The 24087-nt window shown below is 47.0% G+C and overlaps 1 protein-coding gene across 1 annotated transcript in view; it reads right to left on the bottom strand.

The window, feature by feature from the left end:
• The window catches only part of RARRES1 (retinoic acid receptor responder 1), a 50850-nt gene extending 27448 nt beyond the window's left edge, over window positions 1–23402 (bottom strand). Inside the window, exons 1-4 of the mRNA XM_036122413.2 lie at window positions 22968–23402; window positions 8758–8820; window positions 6115–6298; window positions 2640–2776 (exon numbers count right to left, since the gene is read on the bottom strand). Of these exons, the coding sequence (XP_035978306.2) occupies window positions 2640–2776; window positions 6115–6298; window positions 8758–8820; window positions 22968–23246 (663 nt within the window). The 5' untranslated portion in view covers window positions 23247–23402. The remainder of the gene's footprint in view (window positions 1–2639; window positions 2777–6114; window positions 6299–8757; window positions 8821–22967) is intronic.
• Between the last annotated feature and the right edge of the window lie 685 nt (window positions 23403–24087).

Here is a 24087-nt window from a genome sequence, read left to right as displayed (position 1 = left end):
CCATCAGTAGATGAATGGATAAGAAATATATGGCATGGAGTGGAATGGAATATTACTCAGCTATAAAAAAGAAGAAGATCTTGCCATTTACAACAACATGGATGAATCTAGAGGGTGCTACAATAAATGAAATAAGCCAGGCAGAGAAAGACACATATGATTTCACTTATACGTAGAATATAAAAAACAAAACAAACAAAACAGACTCATAAATCCAGATGGCTGATGTTTATCAGAGGGGGGAAATAGGGGAAATGGGTGAGTTAGGTGAAGGCAATTAAGAGGTACAAACTTCCAGTTATAATATAAATAAACCATGGAGATGAAAAGTACAGCACACGGCATATAGTGAATAATACTGTATTCACGTTGCACAGTGATGGATGATAACAACAGTTTTTGGTGAGCACTGGCTAATGTATAGAAGTGTCCAAGCACTATGTTGTGCATCTGAAACTAATATAACATTGACTATCAACTATACTTAAAGAATAAATTTTTTTTTTAAAAAAGTGATTACTTGATGATGGGCAAATCTTTGTACTCAGAAGATATTCACTAATGATCCATCCACAGGTGAATCCACTGTTTCACCCAACCATGAAGAAAACAGATTTTAGAAATTTGTACTTAAGGTTCTCTTAGAGCAATTGACTTTGTTTCCTGTGGAAATGCCCCTCTCTCTCTACATAATACTTTTCCTGACAAGAACCCCAACTTGGGCTACGTCCACCTCTCTGCCTACTCCACCCACACCCAGACAGCTTAGCATGACTGGTCCTCCTCTGTATACACAAGCACAGCTCCTTCTGGGAGGCTGCAGGGCTGCACAATGCCAGGTCCATGCACCCCCCCACACTTCCAACAGCTCCGCTCTTATCCTTACTCCCACATGATGACTTGGTCTTATTCTTCACTGAGAACACAGAAGCAGTGAGAACTTGCATGCCTCCTGTTGGCATCTGGGCCACTGCCCCACCATCTGGATGAACTCTCCATGTTCCTGTCTAAGAGCATCTCCTGGATGGATCCTATCCTTTTGCCTACTCAAAGATACGAGCTCCAGCAGTTCTTCCTTTGCTTTCCTACAAGTCCTCCTTTGCCCCTCTCTACTGGATTTTTCTCATCAACATATAAATATGCTGTTAAACCTTCCAACCTAAAAATACAACAGCAAACCAACTCTCTTTCAACACTGTGCTCACCCATCCTGCAGCTACAGCCCCTTACTTTCTTGTACTCCTCTTTACAGCTCAATTCCTTGAAAGAGATGGAGTGTCCACTTCCCTTCTCCCAGTCTTTCCCAACATACTTCACTCAGGTGTTTGCCCACACTGTACCAGTGAGACAGCTCTGGACAAGCTCTCCAGTGACTTCCAACCATCCTAAGCCAAATGCTCAATCTCAGGCCTCTTCGTACGTGATTCTCTGGCAGCACTGGATACAGTCAAGCTTCATCCTTGAAATACCTTCTTTTCTCATATCTGCAACCTCTGGAGTTACAAGTGTTGCAGGACTCCATACAGAACTTCTTTTCTCTATCTACACATTCTCTGTGATGTCATCCACTCTTGTGGCTTTAAATACCATCTACATGGTAATTTAGTAGAATTTAGTCTGCCCCAAATCAAGCTCATGTCTTCCCAAATCTGTTCCCCCCTGGAGTCTTCCCCAATCAGTAAATGAAAACTCTATCCTTCCAGTTACTCAGGTCAGAATCCTAAGATTCATCCCTGACTTTTCTCCTTCTTGGATAGATCTACATCCAACCCATCAACAAACAGTGTTGGTCTGACTTCAAACTATATGAAGATTGCAAACACTTCTCACCACCTCCACTTCTACCACCGGTCCCAGTCACCCCCAGGCCTTGTCTAGATTATTGCAACACTTCCCTGGTCTCCCTGCTTCCACTGTTGTCTCTCTCTGGTCTGTTCTCAAAACAGCAGCCAGAATGATGGTATTTTAAGTCAGATCATGTCACTCCTGTGCTAAAAACCCTCTAAAGAGTAAAAGACAAGGTTCTTCTACTGGCCTGTGAGGCCTTACAGGAACTGGTCCTCTCCATTTGATTTCATCTTCTGGTGCACTCCCCTTGCTGACTCTGTTCCGGTCACAGTAGCCCTATACCCCACTACTATTTCTCCAACCCATCAGCCACACTGCTGTCCTCAATTCCTTTTGCCTGAAATTGTCTTCCCTCATGGAGGAAGGGCTCACTCACTTCCCCTAGGTCTCTGCTCCACTGCCACCCCTGCTCAAATGAAAGGGGCCTTACCTGAGAAAATATAAGTAGCAATTCTATCAATCCTTTGCATTCCCTTCTCCCTGATTTTTTCCATAGCACTTACTACCACCATTTGATACCTATTAACTATTTATTAGTCCACTGTCTTTATCTTCTCTCACCAGAATTAATTTCAGTGAGGGCAGCTACACTGTGTTTTTTGTTCACTGCTAGGTCCACAGTCTCTAAAACTATACCTGGTCCATTGCAGGCATGGACATATTTACTGAATGAATGAAATGCAAGTAAAACTGTTTCCATAAAACTAAGAAATTCACATTAATTTACTCTTAGAACACTGCAATGGTTGTATCTCTTATGACATAAATTGACTTTCGGGGTTTTCTCTTACCCATTGGTTAACACTGCTGATCTGTGCCATGTAGTAGTGTAAAAACTGGGTTGTCTTTTCCCACATCACGTAAGAGCTGCCAAGAAAAGCCAAATCCCAAATGGGTCTCAGAGAGGGATCAATATGTCCATGACTGTCTGAGAGGAAGAAAAAAAAAAGGACATTTTCATTATGGCATTTTGGAGACACAATTTCGTATGTTTCAGGAACATAAGCTCAGCCACATCAGTCCTCTCTTACAGCAAGCCTTGTGCTGGACACGATTTGTTCTTATCTGTTTCTACATCATATGCTGATTTATGTGCTTCAACGTGTCCTGCTGAGTAAAGCTACTATAAAAAAAATTAAGGGCTCTTTGCTGTACCATATTAACGCAAAGTAACAGCTATAATGATACTCAAAGTTAATCTAAAGTCTTGTTAGTTGAGAAGCATTTTAAAATTAGGTTGAAAAGTCTATCAATTCTCTTCTCCACATTACCTTCTGGTCCGGGTCTGCAGTCCTTGCAATGGTCTTTACCAATTGCCAAATGTCTGTCCTTCTCTGATCATTGGCTTTAAAGCTAATCAATGAATTGGCAGTATCTCTGTTACTGATTTTGAACACATGAAGAAATCAAGTGAGTTTTTTCTGTGGTATTGTTTTTGGAACTGCAATCTTTTTATTTCAGCATACATTCATAAAAACCTACTTCATATCAGACACTGCTAGAGGTAGGGATACAATAATAAGAAATTACCTTTTGTGACTTTTAGGAACTCAAATTTTAGCACATAATTAATTTATGAGATAACTGTTCATGGACCATCATCATTTTATGCAATTTGGTGGAGATATCCTTAGTTTGTTTGTTTATTTATTTATTTATTTATTTATTTATTTATTTATTTTTATTTTTAAAGATTTTATTTATTTATTTGACAGAGAGAGACACAGTGAGAGAGGGAACACAAGCAGGGGGAGTGGGAGAGGGAGAAGCAGGCCTCCCGCCGAGCAGGGAGCCCGATGCGGGGCTCGATCCCAGGACCCTGGGATTATGACCTGAGCCGAAGGCAGACGCTTAACGACTGAGCCACCCAGGCGCCCCGTGAGCCACCCAGGTGCCCCGTGATATCCTTAGTTTAAATAAAGGCTAAATAATAGTATAATATGTGAAGAATAGGAACAAACTTATTAGGAAACTAATCCTTCTCAGAAAAATAATCTTTGGCACAAATTCTTCTCTGTACTGGTGGAACTTGACTTGGCTGGCTTATAATGATGGTCGATTCAAGGTGCCGCAAGAGACCCGAAGATGGGTCCCTACCCTCCACTTGTTGACACTGCAGAAACACAGCTGATACCTTCCTCAAGAGGAGAAGGATCAAAATGCTGACAGAGCACAGGGAAGGGAGAGGTTTCTTTGGGCTGGAGAAGTCTGGGGAAAGCTTCAGAGAGAGGAGGTTTGAGCTGAGCCTCGGACTCGTGTGGTGTATGAGAGGGTGGGAGTGAGAGAGAGTGAGAGCTTCCTTCATCCAGCTACCCATCACGGGCTTCACCTTACATGCCACTGTGAGCTCAACAAAGCCCACTGCTAGCAGGCGAATTCGTTACATGAAATGCTGGGAATAACGGGGACAGCTGAACGTAAAAATGTGGGCAGCACTGCTAGAGAATCACTCAGGTGGCTGGACTTGGGCTGGTTCTTCCCAGGTCTTCAGTCTTTTCCTCTGTAGTGTACTTGGGCTCATCTAAAGGAGGCTTGTAAATTCATTAGAAAAGTGAAAATTGTACTCATCATAAAAACCAAATGACCACTTTTTTAGGGGAAAAACAGTGTGGAGCAAGGATATCCTGAAACGGATTAAATGGTCTCACCTATCAATTGTAGAGAACGCTGCCCTACAGAGCCCAGAGCCCCAGACTGACTACATGCTGAACTGAGGCTGCTGAGATCCGAACTGGCCAATCCAAGGACAGCTCCACAGTTCCGACTCACTTTTGTCTAAAACCAAACCTTTCCAGTTTTAATAATTTTGTGTACACAGGCTATAAATAGTACCATTATATGCCTCCACTGAACTTAAAGTGACAACAGAACTTGTAAATTGTTAATAAAAAGGTGTCCTCTATTAAAGAAATTTTTGGAACTTCATGCCACACTAAGTTAGATTGTTACAGAATGATCCTTGTGGGCATGTAGGACTTACTAACTGAACATAAGGCAGTTTACCTTCACTATTAAAAAGTGTCCAAAATCTTGTGATCCTAAAGCAAATATTCAAAGAAAAGGTCTTATACAATTTCTAAATTTGTGTTTTAAGGAGACTATATAAAATCTTATTTCCCCAGCTAATGCAAAAGGGGGAAAAATTCCTAAATAACTGTAGATTGTAAGCATCAGTCATTATCCCATTTATTTCAGACAGTACTAAATATAAGCAAATTCTACTACAACGTAAGATTTTGAATTATCCCTCATAATTCTTTGGAACAGGATTTAAGCTGAGTTGTCAGAGAATTACTATGAGAAACATCCAAGCTTCTGAATTCTAGAAAGGCAAGGAGCAGTATTCTGCCTGCAGGTTTTTAAGACTACTTAGTCTCGACAAATGGAGGGGGCACAGATGCACTCAGGAGTGGAGACCACAGGTCCCGCCCTGTGGACATGGGTCCGTTACAGTCACTGGCAAACGTCCCTCGCAAATGAGGGAGCTGGAGAGAGTGTGGGATGTGGAGTGCTACAGTGGCCAGATGTCAAGTTTAATACCCAAGCACAAGTCCAGAGATGACTTTTGTGGTTTTGCAAATTGGATTTGCCAGTAAGTGCTGAGTCTCACTCTGCCCACACACGCACTCAATAGTACTGAGCATCAGAAAAAATGAGCCCTGCTTCACTTCAGCTGAGTCACTTGGGAGGACAGGGCTCATTTCTTATTAAAGACGGCACTGCTGCCCATTAGCTCTTGACCTAAATGAGACAAACTTGATTCCGCGGCAGCCTCCCAGCAAGGCCCCGAGACAGCTGGCTCGCCCAGCCCTGCACCCAAGTCTGCAGTGGGCCCCGTGGGGGTCTGGCGATGGTGTCTCATCACGTAAGTTTCCAAGGCCAACACCACAAATCTTTAGAAATGTCGCCTCAGGCTCTGGACTCAGCCCTGAAAACTGCCCCCCCTCCCCCGCCACGTTCTTATCCTGTGGCAACTCTACCTCTTCTTTGAAGGTTGAGCTCTTGCCCTGACCCTTGTCTGGGATGGGAAGTGGGGAGATTAAAAGGGCACAGAGAGCTCTTGATGGAGTTACCATACTGTCCTGGAGATGAAGAACAGGAAAATGAGACTTCTGAGTTCTGTTTGAATAATGAGGTGTACCGCACCGCATTCTATAGATGAATTAAAGTGCCACTTTGGGGATAAAAATGTAAATGATAATTCTATTTAAGATTCAGTCATTACATACATTTCCTAATACAGAAATTCCAGACACTAGTTCGTACCAGGTATGCTGACTACATCCAACGGGGTTTTAAGTTGCTTCATGTGCGTGTAAAGCAGGTAATCCTCTTGTTGTCTTTTGTTCTTCTCGATGAGCCGTGTACAAGTTACATTAATGGCCGGTCTGGGTTTCTGATTCCTGAAAAACACTCGAGCAGAACATTTCCCCAAACGTTCCTCACCATCCTGAAATAAAGATTTTGGAATTAAACAGAATGGCTACTTATCACTCCCCACCGACCCCAATTACATAGGTACACACAGGATTGAGAAGTTCCTCGTATGTGGCAGGATGCATTGGCATCAATAGAGAGGCAGTGGTCTTGGCTTTGTGGAAAGTGATTTTTGTGCTCACAGCTGAACACAACAGTCCTTCACTATTTGCTGTCATTTAAACTCCTGCTTTCTGACGATGCCCTTATACAGTAACGCTGGGCATATTCGAAAGAAAGATAAGATTGTTGATGTCTGTTGAGTACTGCTTGGTTCAAACCTCAAGGACAGTAGGTACTTTACTCTCTGCTGTGGACCAACATAATGCTCCGCTGGACCTCAAACTTGCTAACTTGAACCAAAAGATGAAGCTGGTTCCCATTAACAAAAGTGACAACATCCTCATACTGCCTTATGAATTCAGTTCTCTTATACCAACTTTACAGATTAAGATACTGAAGTCTAAAGAGGAACTTACTCCAAGGTCTCACAGCTAGTAAACGCTAAGCCAGGAATTGAGCTCACGTCTGTCTGATGCCAAAGCCCTGGCTCTATACTAACTCCATCTCTCTACTCCAAGATCTCATCTGGAAGGAATGGAGGCAGATGTCACCCAAAATAGACCAATCCAAGGGATGTTTGTTTGCATTTGTATTTAAATGCAGACATACTGAGTATTCTGGGATCACCCTCACTTTTCTTCCAATCCAGAGACACCTGGAGGTAGACAGCTGGATGCTTCAAGTAAACATTAAATGCATGACTCAACCATAGGATAGTGCTTCTCCATCCTCATAGGTCACAAATTCCTTACCCCAACAACAACAACAAAAAGCCAGAATCTATTCCCAGAAAGGCGCACGTATGCTCAGACCCTCACCACTGAGCCTAGAATTGGCGGAAGTTCGTGGGCCTCTAGTCATGGCCCCACCCAAACCCATCCATGGGCCCCTAGTTAAGAACTCCTGTTACCAAGTGGTTGATTGAGCAGTTCAGTTCTTTTCACTTTTACAGTCATTGAAACTGGATGACAACAACCAAAAAGAAACTTTAAACAAAAAAGCCCACAAGGAAACAAATTTTAATGAAAGTTGGATCTGCTTAGTAAGTCCATGTCTAGCACTAACTCAAAAAACTGAAGTATGCTTTCCAACGGGAGGCTCTTCCTCCTGTGAGTGCTACTTGGAATGAGAGGAAATTTCAGTAGTGCATTAAAATCCCAATTATCGGCCGCAACAAAGAAGGTGAAGGGTGCATCCCAGAAGAGGCTTTATCAAAGGCAGAATAGAGAGCTGGCACACAATCTCCTTTGATGTCTAAGCCGTTTCCAGGAAAGAGAAAAGGAACTGGGTATTGTCCCCTTTTGTTTTCCTTCCTTTTTGCCCCCCCACCCCAAAACAGCTCCGCAGAATCAAAGCAAAGCACTCTCCTCATCCTCTGAAATGGAACATTTCAATTAGCTAGCTGTGCTCTTCACAGAAACAGTTAGTCAAAATAATCTAGTAATTGTTTTCCCTTTAGCTTTAATCTAACACTTTCAGTCTGTAACACTAGAAATCAAAGGGGTCTTCCTTATGCTTTAAGAAAATGTTTAATTCTTAGGTGAAGTAGCAAAGTCAGAATACACCATTATCTTGTTAGCACTTGTTTCTGTGTACTGGTAAGCATTCTTCCAGAAGCCTCCCTCTGGGCTGGGGGGTGGGGGTCATGCCTTCCCCTCGGAAGCTCTGCCCCCCGAGATACTTGAATGCGATGCTGCCTGCTTTGACTCATGCACCACACAAAGAGCATCTGGGCTGCTCTCCACCCAGGTTCCAGCTACTGACTCCCAACTCAGCCCAGCACACGGCAGTTCATCTGGCTCTAATTTGTGTATGAGTCTTCTCTTTACTCTCTTCCTGAGAACGGGTAAAGGAAACTTGACAACCATGACCTGGCTTGGTCAGGATCGTAGAGACATTAATAATGCCTGTGGCATACATTGGTACTGCTCTGTGTTTTACAGAATACTTTTGTACGGGAGCTCCTGGAATCGGCCTCATAGGATGCCAGCCTGCTAACGAGAAATGTCAACAGCTGACAGGAAGAGGAACGGGTTGACATTTGGGAATGAGTCATTTTAAGCATTCAGAGGTGCTAGAAGGGGTACCAAAGGGACTGTGAAATTCCCTCCCAGGGACAAAGGAAGGAGGGGACGGTGGCTCTGGGGACTGTTTTAAATGCAACCCTGCATAAGGCCATGAAGTTGAAGGAGTTCCATCGTGGGTTCCTGTTAGTTCTGTTCTTCAAGTCTTGAGAAGAGAAAACAAAGCATAAAAAAACCAAACCAGAAGCTAACCTCCAGGTCACTATATATTCAGATTTTCACTTTTAAAAAAAATAAATCCACATGAGCTGCTAATTTGGATACTTCACCAATTATGGCAGCTTACCTCCGGGTTATAGTGATCTGTGGTAAACACCAGGTCAACTTGACATTCCTTCTTTGGATTAACCTGAGACATAGAAACAGAATCTTAGCCTAGTAGAAGCTCTGTTAACATCATCCTATTGAAGAATCACTCTCGTGGCATAGCATGGCATGCAAATGGTGGCTGTAGCATTTATACCGGAATAAAAGCAGTTCTTTTTTGCAAGGAGAAAAGATCTCAAATTTTGCTCTGATCATGATATTCTGCTTGCTAGTGGGACACATACTCACAAAGGGGAGTTCAGAAAGGGAAATGGTTGTATTGAGGGGGCCAGTTGGCTTTGTGAGAGCAGGCACGTGCAGGCCAGGCTGGCAGGGAGCGCCTCTCCCTGCCCCACCCCGGGCGCCCGTGCATCCGTGCATCCGGGAGGGCGCTGGCCCAGGAAAGCCCGCATGCTCACGGTCATGGTCAACAGGGAAGACGGCGGCAATGGTGCACCCCATTATAGATAATGGGTTTTCAGATGGTGGTAAATGAAGAAGGGGGGGATGGGCATTAGTGGCTACTTCCACTAAGGTGGCCGAGGAGAACACCTTGAGGAGGATGCCTCAGCTCCAACACACAGTAGGGAAGCAGCCACCCCCAGACCCTGGGGCAGAGGGGACCTGCCGCTGAGGCCGGAGGTCTAGGACAGGATGGAGTACCGACACTGAAGATCCTCAGATGTATGGCCTCTCCCTCCCTGGCAGCTTTCACCAGCGGGTGTACTTCTAAACTCTGGAAATGCACGTGTAGCCTTTTAAACTTGTCATCGATTCCAATGCATAGTTTTAGACTCGACAAAGCCATATCACTGAGGCAATTTCAACTGTTTAGAAGAACTTCATGCTATTTGCCATCAAGTTGGAAACATCAATTTTCTTTGAATCTTAGCCCAGGAACACAACAAACAAACAGGATAGTTATTTTTTTTTTTTAAAGATTTTATTTATTTATTTTGACAGAGAGAGACAGCAAGAGAGGGAACACAAGCAGGGGGAGTGGGAGAGGGAGAAGCAGGCTTCCTGCTGAGCAGGGAGCCTGATGCGGGGCTCGATCCCAGGACCCTGAGATCATGACCTGAGCCGAAGGCAGACGCTTAATGACTGAGCCACCCAGGCGCCCCACAGGATAGTTATTTTAAATAGGCCAGATACCATCCATTCCTATTTTAGATTCTTAAACAATTCTGAAAAGCTGGAGAATGGAGGGCTAGGATTCTCTGGCAATCATTTATGCAAAGAATATTTAAACATGTGAATGTAGAAATGTTACTGTGGTGGGGGAGGGGCTGAGGGGTGGGGAGCACCCAGAGCACAGCTCAGGGGTAGTTTGCTTAGGACTCATTTTCAATCTTGAAAAAGTTCTGGTGTAAGCTGAAACACAGATTTCAATTTACAGATTCACACACACCAGTCTGACTTCTCCCTCATTCACTGTTCACCACCCACCCTGCCAAGCACGGTGTGCGGGATGGGATACAGAGAAATAGAACATCCAGTCCAGCCTTACCAGAGACCCCCTTCTACTGTGGCAACAGGCAAGTCACTAGAGACAGAGTGTGTTCATCAGTGTGGCCGAAAGCTGCACATGTGCAGGGTGCTAAGTGTGGGGAGGCTATAGCAAGGGAGGCCTGAACTAGCTCTCTGAGGTGTGGGACTAGAGTACAGGGGCTGGCATTCCAGGGGAGGCAATGAAGCTAGAAAAAAGAATGTGGGGAGAATGGCACAAGGTCATGGAAAGCTTTTTTTTTTAAATGAAGAGGACTTGGAACTTGATCCTGAACTCAGAGGGGGAGGGAGGCCCCAGTAAACGTAACTACAATACTTAAGGTGTTGGAAGGATAAGATATGGCATTAAAAGGGCTTAGACAGGGTCAGGGTAAAAGTTCAATGTATGGTCACTATTTTTATCATTAGTAAAATCTATAGACCTGAGGGAGAGAAAGAACTATGCTGGAAATTTGAGTCTGGCCCAAGTTCCAGGTTAGGGAAGAAGGGCAACACAGACTCAAGTTTGCTTTTACTTTGGTTTACTCCTGCCTGAAGCTCCCAATGAGTGGTTAACGGGTTTGAGATCTGCTCCAGAGTCACTGGATAAGGCTCTCCATGGCCTCAGTCTCCGAGACTCCTGAAGTTTGGGGTCTTTGCTTCCCGAGTGAAAGGAATGCAAGGAATGATGGGCTTGCTGCCTGTGACTCCTGCACCACACTAGGACCCACCAAGAACTAGTACTCACAGAATGCAGCCCCTCTGCTTGCCAGTAGGTTCTAAGCCTTGAATCACTTGTTGCACCAGCCCTGGGGCCCTCTCACCTGCTACATGCAGGACCTTTGCTTGCATCCACTTCAAGGTCCCCCCTGAGTGTAGGCCTCCAACACAGGAGTCAGGGACACCCTCAGGCTGCTAGTTAGGGGGTGGGCAGGATGGGTATTGTGACCATTTGTGAGGAGAGAAGGGGGAAGCAGAGTTGGTAGGTACAATCTCTGGTGCCCAGGAACGAGGGAGAGAAGTCCAGAAGGCAGCTGGATGTTATAGGAGATTCAGTGGAGTAGAGTGGTTGAAGCCACAGAAATGGATGCAACCCCCCAGGGAAGATCTACTTGGACATAGAAAAGAATCCTGAGGACCACCAACCTTCATATCAATAATACATTGCGGAGGGGGGGGTGCTTACTTGCCATAGACAAAGATTCACAAAAGTCTTCCTCATCCTTAGATACAACTGGGCGTATTTTAAATAAACTACTTAGGATAGTATTTGAAAACAGTTTTTGAAAACACACAGAGGCAAAATGAAGCATCAGTATGTACTCTTTGTAGGGAAAGAAACAGAACCCGATTAACAAAGGCTGTGAGCTGAGTCAGAATGGAGCCTGGCCTTTTGAAGAGTTATTTTCCTTGCTGATTTGATTTCCTTATTTTAATCAGGCACCCTTAAAAGCATCTACACTTTGTCCAAAAGATTTTTGTATTTTGGGTTGTGCTTTATCAGTTATCAAGACGCAGAGCTTTTATCTCCCACAGGGGCCTCTCCCTTCTTCCTTGCCTGAGTCACAAGCCCCTGTGAGGCCGCTTTGCCGGTCGTCCGGAGATAAGGCCCGCGAGCCGCGCCAGCCAGAGTCCGCTCTGTCTGGGACGGTGTCTCGGTGCAGGACTGTGTTCCCCTCTGGCTATCTTTGATTACAACTGTTCTGCAGTAAAGAGGCCTCGGCGGTTGGACACCCCGCCGCAGTACTGGTGGAGCTCAGAGAGCTGTGCTAGGTGCTGGAACACGGGGCGACAGGACGGGGGTAGCCTGCACCCTCCGCACAGTGCGGGGGGAGGGGCGCGGGGAGAAGGACTTCAAAGAGATCCCTGTGGGACTGAAGATTTGATTACAGATGACTGAAGAGCTAGGAAAGGATAACTGGAGGACTGATCCAGTCTCAGGACCAGGGTCAGTGACCCCTAAACTGAACTGCGAAGATTAAGAAGGAATTGACTTGGGGGGTGGGGGGGTGGGGAGAGCGGTGCAGGCAAATCATTCCACAGGGAAGGAACAGTGGGGAGGAAGTTCCCCGAGGAGCTGCCAGTGGGGCCAGAGGGCGGAGAGACAGACCAGGATAAGGAGGGCCCGGCTCGCAGGCGATGGTGAGGATTTTATCATAAGAGAAATAGGAAGCCACAGACAGGAGAGATTTTTAAAAGATCCCTCTAGCTGCAGTGTGGAGAGCTGGAGCTGGAGTGAGGAGGTGTCCAGAGTGAGCACACGGCACAGAGACTGCAGGGGGCGAGCGGAGGGCCGTGGAAATGGAGAGAAGTATACGGTGGACAGATAGGAGGGCTACAGTAGAAGGTAACACTGAATGTAATTCAAGGGCAGAAATAACCGCTAGAATGTAAGTTTTATATTAGGACATTATTACACCAACCATCATTTAAATGATGCTTCTATTTAGAGAACAACAACAGATACCCTAGTGGGTCTGTGCTGGGTACAGTTCTGAGCACTCCACATGTCCTAACTATGCTAACAGAGCTCCGAAGGCCGGTTCAAACTCATGAGTAATCCTCTGACTAATGCAAATTAAAGAAGCCCTGAGGTATCGCTGTGCAACTATCAGAATGGCAATGAATTGGAAAGTGGTTACGGCCAACTGTGAGCCAGGTCTGGGGGCTGATGGAGAGTAGTCCGGTGCAGCCTGGCTGACGTGGTCACATCAAGCTTACATACGCCCTGCAAGCTAACAAACTCACCTCTGGGTACGTATCCCAGAGAAACCGTGACGCTGGTTCCAGGGGACTCATAGGAGGAGGTTCCTTGAGGCACCGTATGTGTAGTGGGAGTTGGAGGCAATCTGGTGTCCATCCCTGGAGGGTGGGCAGGTAAAATGGGGGTGCCGGCCACAGAGTGCCATGGGGGGGGGGGAGACAGGTAGCAAACTAGCTGACATACAGCAATGTACATAGATCCTAAAGGCTGTGAGTGAAAACAGAAACAGACAAAATGTATAGCATAAAACCATTTACAAAAACTTGTTTAAATAAAAGTTTGCACACAAACCCAACAGTATCTTTTATAAGAACACGGACAAACAGATGAATACACATCAGACTTTTTTGAGTGGTGGCCCATGGGAGGGTGGGGGGGAATGGGAATGGGGATAAAAGAATAAATTCCAGAAGGAGCCTCCATGGACCAAAGACAAAAATGGTCCCCGAAATGAGGCGTGGTCCTCCCTCAGCTTTGCACCTGGGACCAAGACCACATGAACAGGCTTTTAAAAAGATGAAAAGTCATTTAAAAATGTTAAGTCTAAAGTAACTGAGCATGGACGTCTTGACCCCATATCTTAGATTTAGGTCTTTGTTTTTTTCCCAGTTAGTGGGATTAGCTTTGAGGAGTGTGCTAAACAAATGAGACCTGGTTTCGAATCTAGACGTTCTACTTCCGGGATGGAGCCAAACTCTCCAGGTCAGGTGGCCCTCCCTCTGCGCTGGCTCTTGGTTTGCTACAGCCGCATGGTGCAGAGCTAATCCATCCATTCATAGCTATTAAAAAAAAAAACAAAACTAAGTAGATATTTTTTGAAAGAGCTTACTCTAGTTCTGGGAAAGGTGACAACAGTTCTGGCTTCCCTGAGGGAAGAAGTGTTCCTGGAATAGCAGGTCACGGTGCTTACACCCTTTCATCTCCCTTCCCCCCCCACTCCCAAAGTGTCCAAATGGGAGACAGATTAGGAAGTCTCATATCCGTTTCTTAAAACACAGCAAGAGGTACTGCACTGTTCTAATACTTTCCAGAATATTGGCGCTTTATATGAAAGAAAAGTCTGCAAACAAAGCAAATGACTGTGTGACTATATAACCTGAAGGGATGAATTAGTAGCTCTTTGCTACAGACTTCTTTTTAATTATGTATAAAAGAGGATTTATGGGCTATAGCCTCGAACACAATGCTTTACAATCAGGGACCACTAATCATACAGATTATATTCTAATCTGGCTTCTGTGTGTGTTTTGTTTTCCAGGTTTCTTGGTTTTGCTCCCACTGGCCGCGGGGGAAGGCAGCCCCCTCCCATGTGTGCTTTCCACACACCGAGCCTCACAAGGAACGGGCTCTTAGGGGAATGAGCAGCACTTTGATTGGGGCTTCCCCTGCAGTAGAGAGGGAAACAGGCTGCTTTTAAAGTCCTGTTTGAGAAAGTGTTCAAAGGGAAGTGTACAAAGGATGACTGAACTCAGTATATTAGATTTTGGGGGAGAGGGTAAGAAACATGCTCCTCACATCCTTAGCAAATCAATATCAAGCATTTATTTAATGCTTGTACATAAAGCATCCTGCTAACCACTGGGAAAGAACAAATGATGAAGTTAGAATACATATGATGGGCTCTTGCTACATGCTTCTTGTGGTTCTACACAGTGCCTGTGGATTAGCACATCCCCCCGAGAGCTGTTTGAGGTAGATACCATCATTGCCCCATTTTAAGGATGAAGAAGTGGAGTCAACCACCCCAAGTCACAGAGCTAGTAAGTAATAAAGCCTGGCTTCGGACGGCTGCTCGGCCCTTATACGGCACAGAAGCTGTAAGACAGAGCCAGCAGCCTCTGAGAGGGTGGAAAGAAAGCTGTTGAATGCGTGCATGGGGGGGTGGGGGAGGGGAAGGAGACTGACGGTGCTTATAACCATGGTACTGCAGACAGGACCACCCAAACCTTCTGGAAGGAACCGGCCAGGCCTGTGTATCAGTTTCCTAGGGCAGCTGTAACTAAGTACCACAAATCGGGTGCCTGAACAGAAACTGATACTCTCACAGGTGTGAAGGCTAGAAGTCCAAAATCGAGGTGTTACCAGGGCTGTGCCCCCTGGCGACTCTGGGTAGGATCCCTCCTTGCCTCTCCCTGCCTTCTGGTGATGGCTGGCAGTCCTGGACGTTTCCTTGGCTTGCAGCTGCAGCATTTCAACCTCTGCTCCGTCTTTAGGTGGCATTTTTCTCTCATGTGGTCTTCCTCTAAGGACATCAGTCATTGGATTTAGGGCCCAAGCTAACCCAGTATGGCCTCATCTTAACCTGACTACATCTGCAGAGACTATTTCCAGGCAAGGTCAGGATCACAGGTGCACGGGTTAGGACTTCGGTGTATCTTCTTTGATGGTTGATGGCACAACAACCCCCAACAGCATGAAAGTGAAGACGATCTGAGATTTTGTAAGGAGCCTCGGGTGTGTTATTTCAGGCGAGGCACAAAGGGGAGCATGACCCAGTGCCGGTGAGGAAATCTCCAGGGAGGACCGGGACTGAGAGAAGCCGAGAGAAAGGGAGAGGCGCCCGGCACAAGGAAGGAGGTGAGCAGCCAGGTTGGGAGGTCCGTGAGTTAGTGGAAGGATATACTTGGAGTGAAGGTTAAGAGGTGGATTGGGGCCAGATTTGAGAAGGCCTCTTACAGAGATGTTACTCTAGAGTGGTGGCTCTCAAACTTAAGTGGCAACAGAATCTCCTGGAGGGCTTGCTGAAACACAGTGTGGTGGGCCTTCCCTCCAGAGTTTGGGGTCAGCAAACTGGGGGCCGGCCCTGGGAATCTGCATTTTAAGGAGTTCCAAGGGGGCTCTTCTGCTGCTGGTCTGGGGACCACCATTTGAGACCTTCTCCTGAGGTGCTGGGTGGAACAGCTGAAGTTCTGAGGGAGGGGTAGAAGTGACAAGTAGCTCCAGTGACCGTCACTAGCATACAGCTGACTGAGAGTCCGAGGACACAATTCTGAGGGCCCAAGGCTTTCATGAGGACTGAATGAAATGGAGGAACGTAATTCAAAGTTTGGTTGACATAGTGTCTTTGGCAGTTAGTTCATGGGGCCTCAGGAGGTTAAGGTGGCAGGTCTAGCCCCTGCTTCAGGGAGGGCAGTCAATAAACTCCATGGCAACCCAGCATGGGCTCTTGTGCAAGCAGGAACATTTGAAGGCGGCACTCTGGACTGAAACAGTTCAAATACATACAATGTTGAAGAAAATTCACTCCTAGCTTCCTATTACACAGAGAGCTACTTTGCTAAGTAAAGACATTTATATATGCATCAAGAAGTTAAAACTGGGGCGCCTGGGTGGCTCAGTTGGTTGAGCATCCGACTCTTGGTTTCGGCTCAGGTCATGATCTCAGGGTCCTGGGATGGGGAACCCCACATCGGGCTCTACGCTCAGTGGGGAGTCTGTGTGAGGATTCTCTCGCTTGCTCGCTCTGTCCCTCTGTCCCTCCCCCCACTCATGCATGTGCTTTCTAAAATAAATGAATAAATAAAATCTTTCAAAAATTAAAACTAAATTTAAAAAGTAAGTTAAAACTGCCCATTCTAATAGCGCCTCTACAAAGTCATGGTTTATTTTCAGTAAAAAGCTGTGTACTGTAAAACGTAAAGGTTTCTTTTCATGTCAACGGGTCAAAGATTCTTCTTCCACCACATGTCTGGACTATATTTATATTAGATACGATACAATGTTTGTTTAAAGTCAAGTCACTGAAATATCGGTGTGAATATTGGAAATAAACCTGAGGACTTCATGAGGGAGAGACAATAGGTATTTATTTCATTTTAGAAACCTAACACCCCCTTTACACTCACTCAAAAATTGGGAGCCGACAAAAGAGCAGGAACAGCGTCCCCAAGAAGCCCTGCTGTCGGCTGTCACAGGGGGCCATGAAAATGCCGTGACTCTGGGGGGTTCCAAAGACACGATTCTGCCAAAAGCTAATCTACAGAAAGAAAACCCTGTGCTCTGGGGAAACGCTGTCTTTGCTTTTCCTCTCTTTGTGGATGGTTGCTCAGTACAGTCCCTTCATGTTGCCTTAGGGCTGGTGGTGACAACATTAAACTTCATGCTTTCAGCCTGAGGGGACGGGTGGTGGGGACAACTCCTGTTGTCATCGAGTTCCCAGGTGATTCTAATCTCCCTTCCCACACACACTGGGCCCCGCTGGTCTGACAGACTCAGCTTCTAAATGTCCCCTCCAGCCTTCACATTTGGTAAAAAAAACATAAATGTCATGCCATTTCAGTAAAAGCAAACTTCTTCATTTTGTAAGGTTAGCTTTATGAGTCAGGCTCGGTGGCAGAGAAGTAAAAGAATCATTTGTGGATAAAAATTGCTGTGCTGTTCTTATGCTCTGGACAGAGAGCTTCAGTGTATTACATTATACCCGGGAATTATCTTCCTGCGTTTTCCTTCTCTTCAGCAATGCCAGATAAAGCAAAGAGTCTATGGAACGAAAGTCCGTGACCTTTGGATCAGGCCCCATCCCGTGGGGTCCAAGGAGACCTTTGCACGTGGACACTCTGCTTTATTAGGTTAAGTAGGAGTGGACAGAAAGACACAGAGTGCTGTTTAGCCAACTCTAGTTTCAAGTTCTCGGCCCTTGGAAAGAAGCTAAAGTGGACATGGCCCGAGGCGGTGTTACCCTCGGCTTCCCCTCTAGCTCAGGGTGGGGCTAAGTAGAAAAGGCTGGTCGTGAGAGGGATAGGAGGTGTTGGGTCTGCTGCATTCCTCTAGAAGGGCTGGGCCCGGCCCAGCTTGTGTTCCAGATGCCCCATGGTCCCAGCACCCTTCCAGCTACCTTTACGTTCATTGAACAAATAGCATTTGTCTCTTACAGAGCCTGATGTTAGAGGAATGGAGGAACAAAGAGGTGCGAGCCCTTCCACGGTAGAGCAACAGACCTAGTCCTGTTGAGGAGCAAGCATAAAGCAGCCCCCAGTCAAGTACCGAGACGGTGTGTAGGGGGCAGACGTGTGTGGCGATGAGAAGGTTACCAAGGCTGCAGAGATCAGCCAGACAAGAGGTGTGGGCAAGAGCTGCTATTTCTTGGGCACAGTCACGTGTCCAGCAGTCTGGGGAGTACTTGCATGAGCCCATAGCTACCCCAGAAACTGGGTGAGGTAGGCCGATTAATAGCCCTCAAAGATGCCCACGTCCTAATTCCTGGAATCTCTAAGTATGTAGCCTAACAAGGCAAAGGGAATGTCCTCAGTGTGAAGACTGAGGATCCTCAAGTTAAGGATCTGGAGATTGGCAGACAGCCCGATGATCCAGGTAGGCTTAATGAACATATTTACAAGAGTCCTTCTGAGGACTCATTCAGGAGACTCTGTGCTGCTGACTTTGAAGATGGAAGATGGAAACAGGAGCCAAGAAACTGGAAAAGACAAGGAAACAGATTCTCCCCTAGAGTGTCTGGAAGAAAGGCAGCCCTTCCAACACGCTGATCTAGACTCATTTGGACCACTGACCTCCAGAACTGTAAGAGAATAAATCTGTGGGGTCTTTTAACCTATAAAGTCTGTGGTCATTTGTTACAGCAGTGAAACTAATTACAGATGTTAGTGATTCTTAATGTTGTACTCTGTGTGGGCCTTTTCAGCACGAGCAATGCCTGGGAAGGAAGGAGAGTGTATCTGTTTTGCACTCTCAGGATTGTTAGGTTCCATCCCCAGGGCAGTGTGAGGGCACATGGAGATACACCGTGTTCATCTTGCAAATCCCACCCCTGTTCTTCTGTGATGCCTGTAAAAGCAGCTGGGAGGCTTCCTTGAGTGAAAGTAAAGATTGGAAAGTGATAGAGGAAGAAGGTTTTTTTTAGTAGAGTAAGTGCTGTCCTAAATGCTTGTGGCTCAACAGACAGGCTCCGTTCCGCTGTTAGACACGTGGGCGAGTGCCCACAGTAGCCCAGCCTGTCTGCCCTGACGGTGGCCTGATGCTTGCCGGAAGTCCACTGTTTTGCTCCCAAACTCGCTCCTGCCAGGGGTGCCTATTGCCTAATTGCAAACTAACGGTCCCATAAACTGTGAAGAGTGGAAGCACACACAAAAAAGTATCATGGTATCATGTCCACAAAATCCAAGTTAAATTTGTAGAAGAAATTAAGTCTCTAAAACTCTTGCTGTTGAATTGGGTGTGGATGAGTCAAGACTGAGCAAGAAAGAAGAAAAAAGGGTAAAAGCAGAGGACTGTGCTGTATTCTTTGCAAGTGCTCCCAGCACTGTAAGTAAACCAAAATAGAAATCAGAGGATCCATAATGGCTGAGTTTTCTTGCCAGAAAACTGCAAGGGGTGGCAATGAAATGGCCTTGGCCCCATACCCAAAAATAGGTGATATATTTACATTTATTGATTTTAATTTAAATCGAAGCATTTTGAGGTATGGGTATATAACCTCCCTCCCCCAAACACAGGAGCCAAGAAGTGCAGCGGGCACTCACCTTAAGTGACCAATCCCCAAGCAATGGCTGATTCCGGAGTGGGTTGCCTTTCTCATAAAGTATGTGCATGCAAAGATCTCTAAATGTCAGGGGAGGGGCTGGCCTCTCATCGTCTGCTAGAGGCAGTGGTCTCAGGACTTGCTAGGACTCGTCTCAGTGTAAGGGGCAGCCTCTTAAGGGAAGAAGGAATTGGGAGTGGGGCTGATCCAGGATACCCTGGGTATCAACACCACCCAACATCTCCCACCACTCTGCACTGTGGGTCATGAGGCTGTGCCACATGCTAAATGGAGGGGAAAGCCAGGAAAAAAGATGGCACCGGGTAGGACAGTGAGGGAACACAAGCTGTGGTCTGCGATCTCTCCCTATTATTTAGTAAACAAAACGAAACAGAATGCTCACTTGGCTCTTTCAGCAGCTAGGACGGATTTCTTCCCAAAACTTGGCTACATTTACTACCACAGCTATTACTGGATTTCACCACAAGAGGGCGAAAGTGTTTCTAAAATGAGAGATTCTTGTACAACTAGGAAATCAAATCAATCAGGGCTGGGAGAGGTCTTAAAACACTTGGTTCACTGGTTTTCAAAACCTTTTTAACTGAAACCCACAGCAAGAACTGCATTCTTCATAGTGAACTAGTTCATGAAAATATATTTGAAACACATTTTAGGTACTAATTACTCTTATTTTTGAAACACACTCTACTAGTTTGTACTCCAACCAATTTTGTTAAAAATTAACCAACAAACCACAAAACATCTGCAACCTACTAACTTGATTTCCTACCCCACTAGTGGGCCATTACTTTGAAAACCCCTGACTTGGCTCCAGCCTCTCATCTTACAAAGGGGTGCATGGGCCCTTAGGGTGAAGAGGGCTCCCTATGAGCTACACTTTTCACACACACCCAGCCACCTGCTCACCCTAGGGGCAGTCCTGGATGAGTGACAGACATTGTGTAGCAACTGAGCACTCACCCTGGAAATGCACCGATTTCATAAAGAATGCAGACCCATTTTGGGGCTGTACCATTTTTCACTTCTTGTCAATACTATGTTCTTGTAAGTACAACAGAAATTCCTTAAGCCTCATCGTCTGCTGTCCACTGACAGCTCCACTCAGGTGATGTCTGCACTCCTCATTCAGGTAGCCAAGAAACTGCTTCAAAACTGAATGAATATCAAAGTCGCTTTCCCGATGATCCCATCCCAATCTGAATTAGGGCCATAATATCTAGCCCAGTGCCAGGCACATAGTAAGTGCTCAAGAAATAACTCATGGATAAATGGATCACCCCTCAGTATAATGGTAACTCACATTTTTTATATTTTACAACTGGTACTTATATCCTCTTATAGAACTCTTAAAAACACCTAGCATGGTTGGCAGAACATGGATTATTTCCACTCCAAATGAGGAAATAATCAGAAAAGACATGATCTTTCTTCTCTAGGTTGTGTGGCTCACTGGAGGCAAAGCAGGGGCTAGAATCTGGGTTCCCTACAACACCACACCACCCAGCCCATGGCAGCTCCCCAGTAGGAGACAGCACCCCACTCTCAGGGGCCCCCCCGGCTAGGCTTCTGCCAGCCCCAAGGATCCTGGCAGGCCACGGCCACAAATTAAGATATACCTTGCCCTAGGCTGCCTTGATCACCCTTGAAGGTGGGCCCCCATTTAGTGGTGATGTTTGAAAGTGGTAGAGGAATGGAGAAAAAATTTCACTGAATTCCTGGGAAAAACTGAAACCACTTTAGTCTCTAGAGTCTCTTGGTCCTGAAAGTCACTGAGCTCTTTTTCCTGGCTCCTTGATTTAAAAACATTTATAACTATTTTCAGGAGAAATGTAAAGGTAAACCAAATGACAATAGGTTATCCTTTCTTAGGGTCAATACCCTGCATTCCCCTACTTATTAACTACCACCCTCCCCCCCACCACTCCCCACATGCATATCTGCCTCCAACTTATTGATTTATTGCCCCACCCCGTTTTGGTTTTTTTGTGTGTGGTTTTTTTTGGTCACAAGGAGAATTCCTTTAAAATTCAGGAACATTATACTATTACAGATGAAAAACACTAACTGAGCTCTTTGTGGAAGAGCAGGGGAATTTTTACTTAACTCATTTGGGTTTTGAGAACTTAGTTATTTTGTGAAAGACGCCAAGTATTTAATGTTCTTTCAAGGGGATGACTAAATGCATAAAAAAAGCAAAGTATTATTATTTAGTTTTTTATGGTCTTGGAAGGAAGAAAAGAATTCCTGGAACTTGAAAACTGAGTTTTCTGTAGGGAATGCTCCTCAATGATAACCAGGGAGCAAATCTTCAGGGAGACTCTCTTTGGGCTCTGGGAGGTGGCTACTCTCCTACTTTGATAGAAAGTTCTCAAGCTCTGTTTCTGCACTTCTCTATTGAACTAGTAAAACTGAACTTTTCTCCGAGACAGCAAGGATCGTTTAAAAAGGTGAGAAGAGTAGGTGGCCTTTTTCTAGGAAAAATTTGATTTCATCAGTCAATAAATTTAGCCACCTTAGCTACAGGATTAAGTCTTTGAGGAACAAAGTCTGTGTTTCCAAAAGGCCCTCCCCACCCCTGTATCTGACACCAAGGCTAGAACAATCTTAAACAAAAATCCTACTGCCCCTCTTTAAAACTCTACACTCAATTCTAGATTTTGTGAGGCTGAGTCCGCAGGCTTTGTGGAATATTTGGGGGTTACTGGAAAGAGTGTCGCTGCTTTTGGGACAGAGTGGAGTTCTGTAATTTTGCAATCTTCTGTTTGATGAAGCAAGCAATGTAGCTCCACACACACAAATAAGGTTCCAACAGCCAGTGCCCGGAAATCAGCAACCAAATCAGGAGCTGCCAAATTCTCATTCATTCCATTCACATGGAAAACAGCCCTGGTCCATTCCCATTAAAGCAGACGCCAGTATTAGGAAGGTGCCTGCACCCTCGGCCAGCGCACCGATTCCAACCACTTTATCCGGAAGCCCTTGCAGGGTCGCCTGCGGTGGAGACAGTCCGTCTACGGTCCGCAGGAGAACGGGCGCAGATTTTAGAAATCCCGCCCAGGACTTCTGCTGGAGCCATGGTGGGTCGCGCAGTGACTACCTCTTTGGCAAGCACCTCTGGATACTCCCAAACAAGATCGAGCCTCGCCTTTGGGGCCTGTTCCTCAGTTTCCCCATGCACCTCTCTCCCAGGAATGGGAGCTGCCCTGTGAAAAATCTACGGCCTCGTAAACGCCGAAAGAGCCAGCCAGCTTCCTGTGCACTCTGCGCAACCATGGGCCGCTGCACGGCCTGACCACTTCGGAGGCGCCGAGGCACTAGCCCGATCTCCCCCAACGTCGTACTCCTCACAGACCCCGTCTCGGATCGGCCGCGGGGCGGACGGGCGCGCGCGCACAGGTGTCGCTGCCCACGCGGTGCGCGGCCGTGTCACTCGGGCACTCACCGTGGCGCGGCCCTCCAGCACGGTGGCCAGCACTCGCAGGGCGCTCGGCGAGCCCGCACGGAAGTTGAAGAAGTGCAGCGCCGCGCGCGCCGCCTGCTGCAGGAGTCCGCGCTGGAGCTCGGCGTCCTGGAGCCCAGGGGAGTCCTCGGGCCCCCCGGCCCCCGCGGGTGCCGCCGCCACCCCTTGGAGGGCCAGCAACAGCAGCGGCGCGAGCAGCAGGACGGCGGGGCGCGGGCCCTCAGGCCCAGACGCGGGTGGCGGTTGCCGGCGGGGCGGCATGGACGCGGGCGGGCAGGCGCGGGGTTCGACGGTTCGGGCTCCGGGCGGGCTGCGCTGGCGCTCGAGGAAATAAGGCCGCGGCGGGCCACTCCCCTCCGCTCCCGGGGCGGCCCGCCGCCGGGAGCCCGGGTCCCCGCTCGGCCGCGCCCTCTCAGCGCTTCCTCCAGCCCCGGGGCCCCTCCGCCCCGCCCCACTCCGCCTGGGCCCCAGCTGCTCCGGCTCGAAGCCGGGACGCGGCGGCGCCTCCGTGGCGCGGGGCCGGGGGTGTCTGGCCCAGGCTGCGCTGGCAGAGGGACGAGGGGGGCAGTGGAGACTCCTCCCCCGAGGGAGCGCAGCTTGCCCGCCGCCACCCTGCGCCGCGCCCCCAGACCAGTCGGGGACCCGGCTGGAATCCCTTGGAGACTTGAACCTGGGCCAGGGCTCAGAGTCCCATCCAGAGATGATGGAATCAGTGGGGTGGATGGAATATTTTGTAAAGGCCTGAGTACTCTATTGATAACTTAGTTTTCTCCCTTCCCGTTACCCCTGGTCTCTCCAGTGCAAGCACCCACATGGGGCTTGGAAAGCACAGATGGTAGCAATTATTAGAAAACCGGTAAAAACAACTATTTATACATGAGTGAGACCACACGCTGTAACACAACTCCCTTTCTACCTGCTGATGTTTGCACAGACCGTCTGGAGGGACAATCAGAAACCGGGAACAGTGGTTGCCTCTGAAGAGGGAGCTGGGGGTGGGAGGAGCTTACTCTAACTGCAAGTCTTTGATTCTTTGCTATCATCTCTTACTGGTAGTAACAGCAGCTGGGAGCGTGGGGGCGGAGCCAGACCGCAGGGGTTG

The sequence above is a fragment of the Halichoerus grypus genome, chromosome 1 (genome assembly GCF_964656455.1).
Source record: "Halichoerus grypus chromosome 1, mHalGry1.hap1.1, whole genome shotgun sequence".
In the NCBI taxonomy this organism is placed as follows: domain Eukaryota; kingdom Metazoa; phylum Chordata; class Mammalia; order Carnivora; family Phocidae; genus Halichoerus; species Halichoerus grypus.
This window is presented reverse-complemented; position numbering and strand designations above follow the sequence as displayed.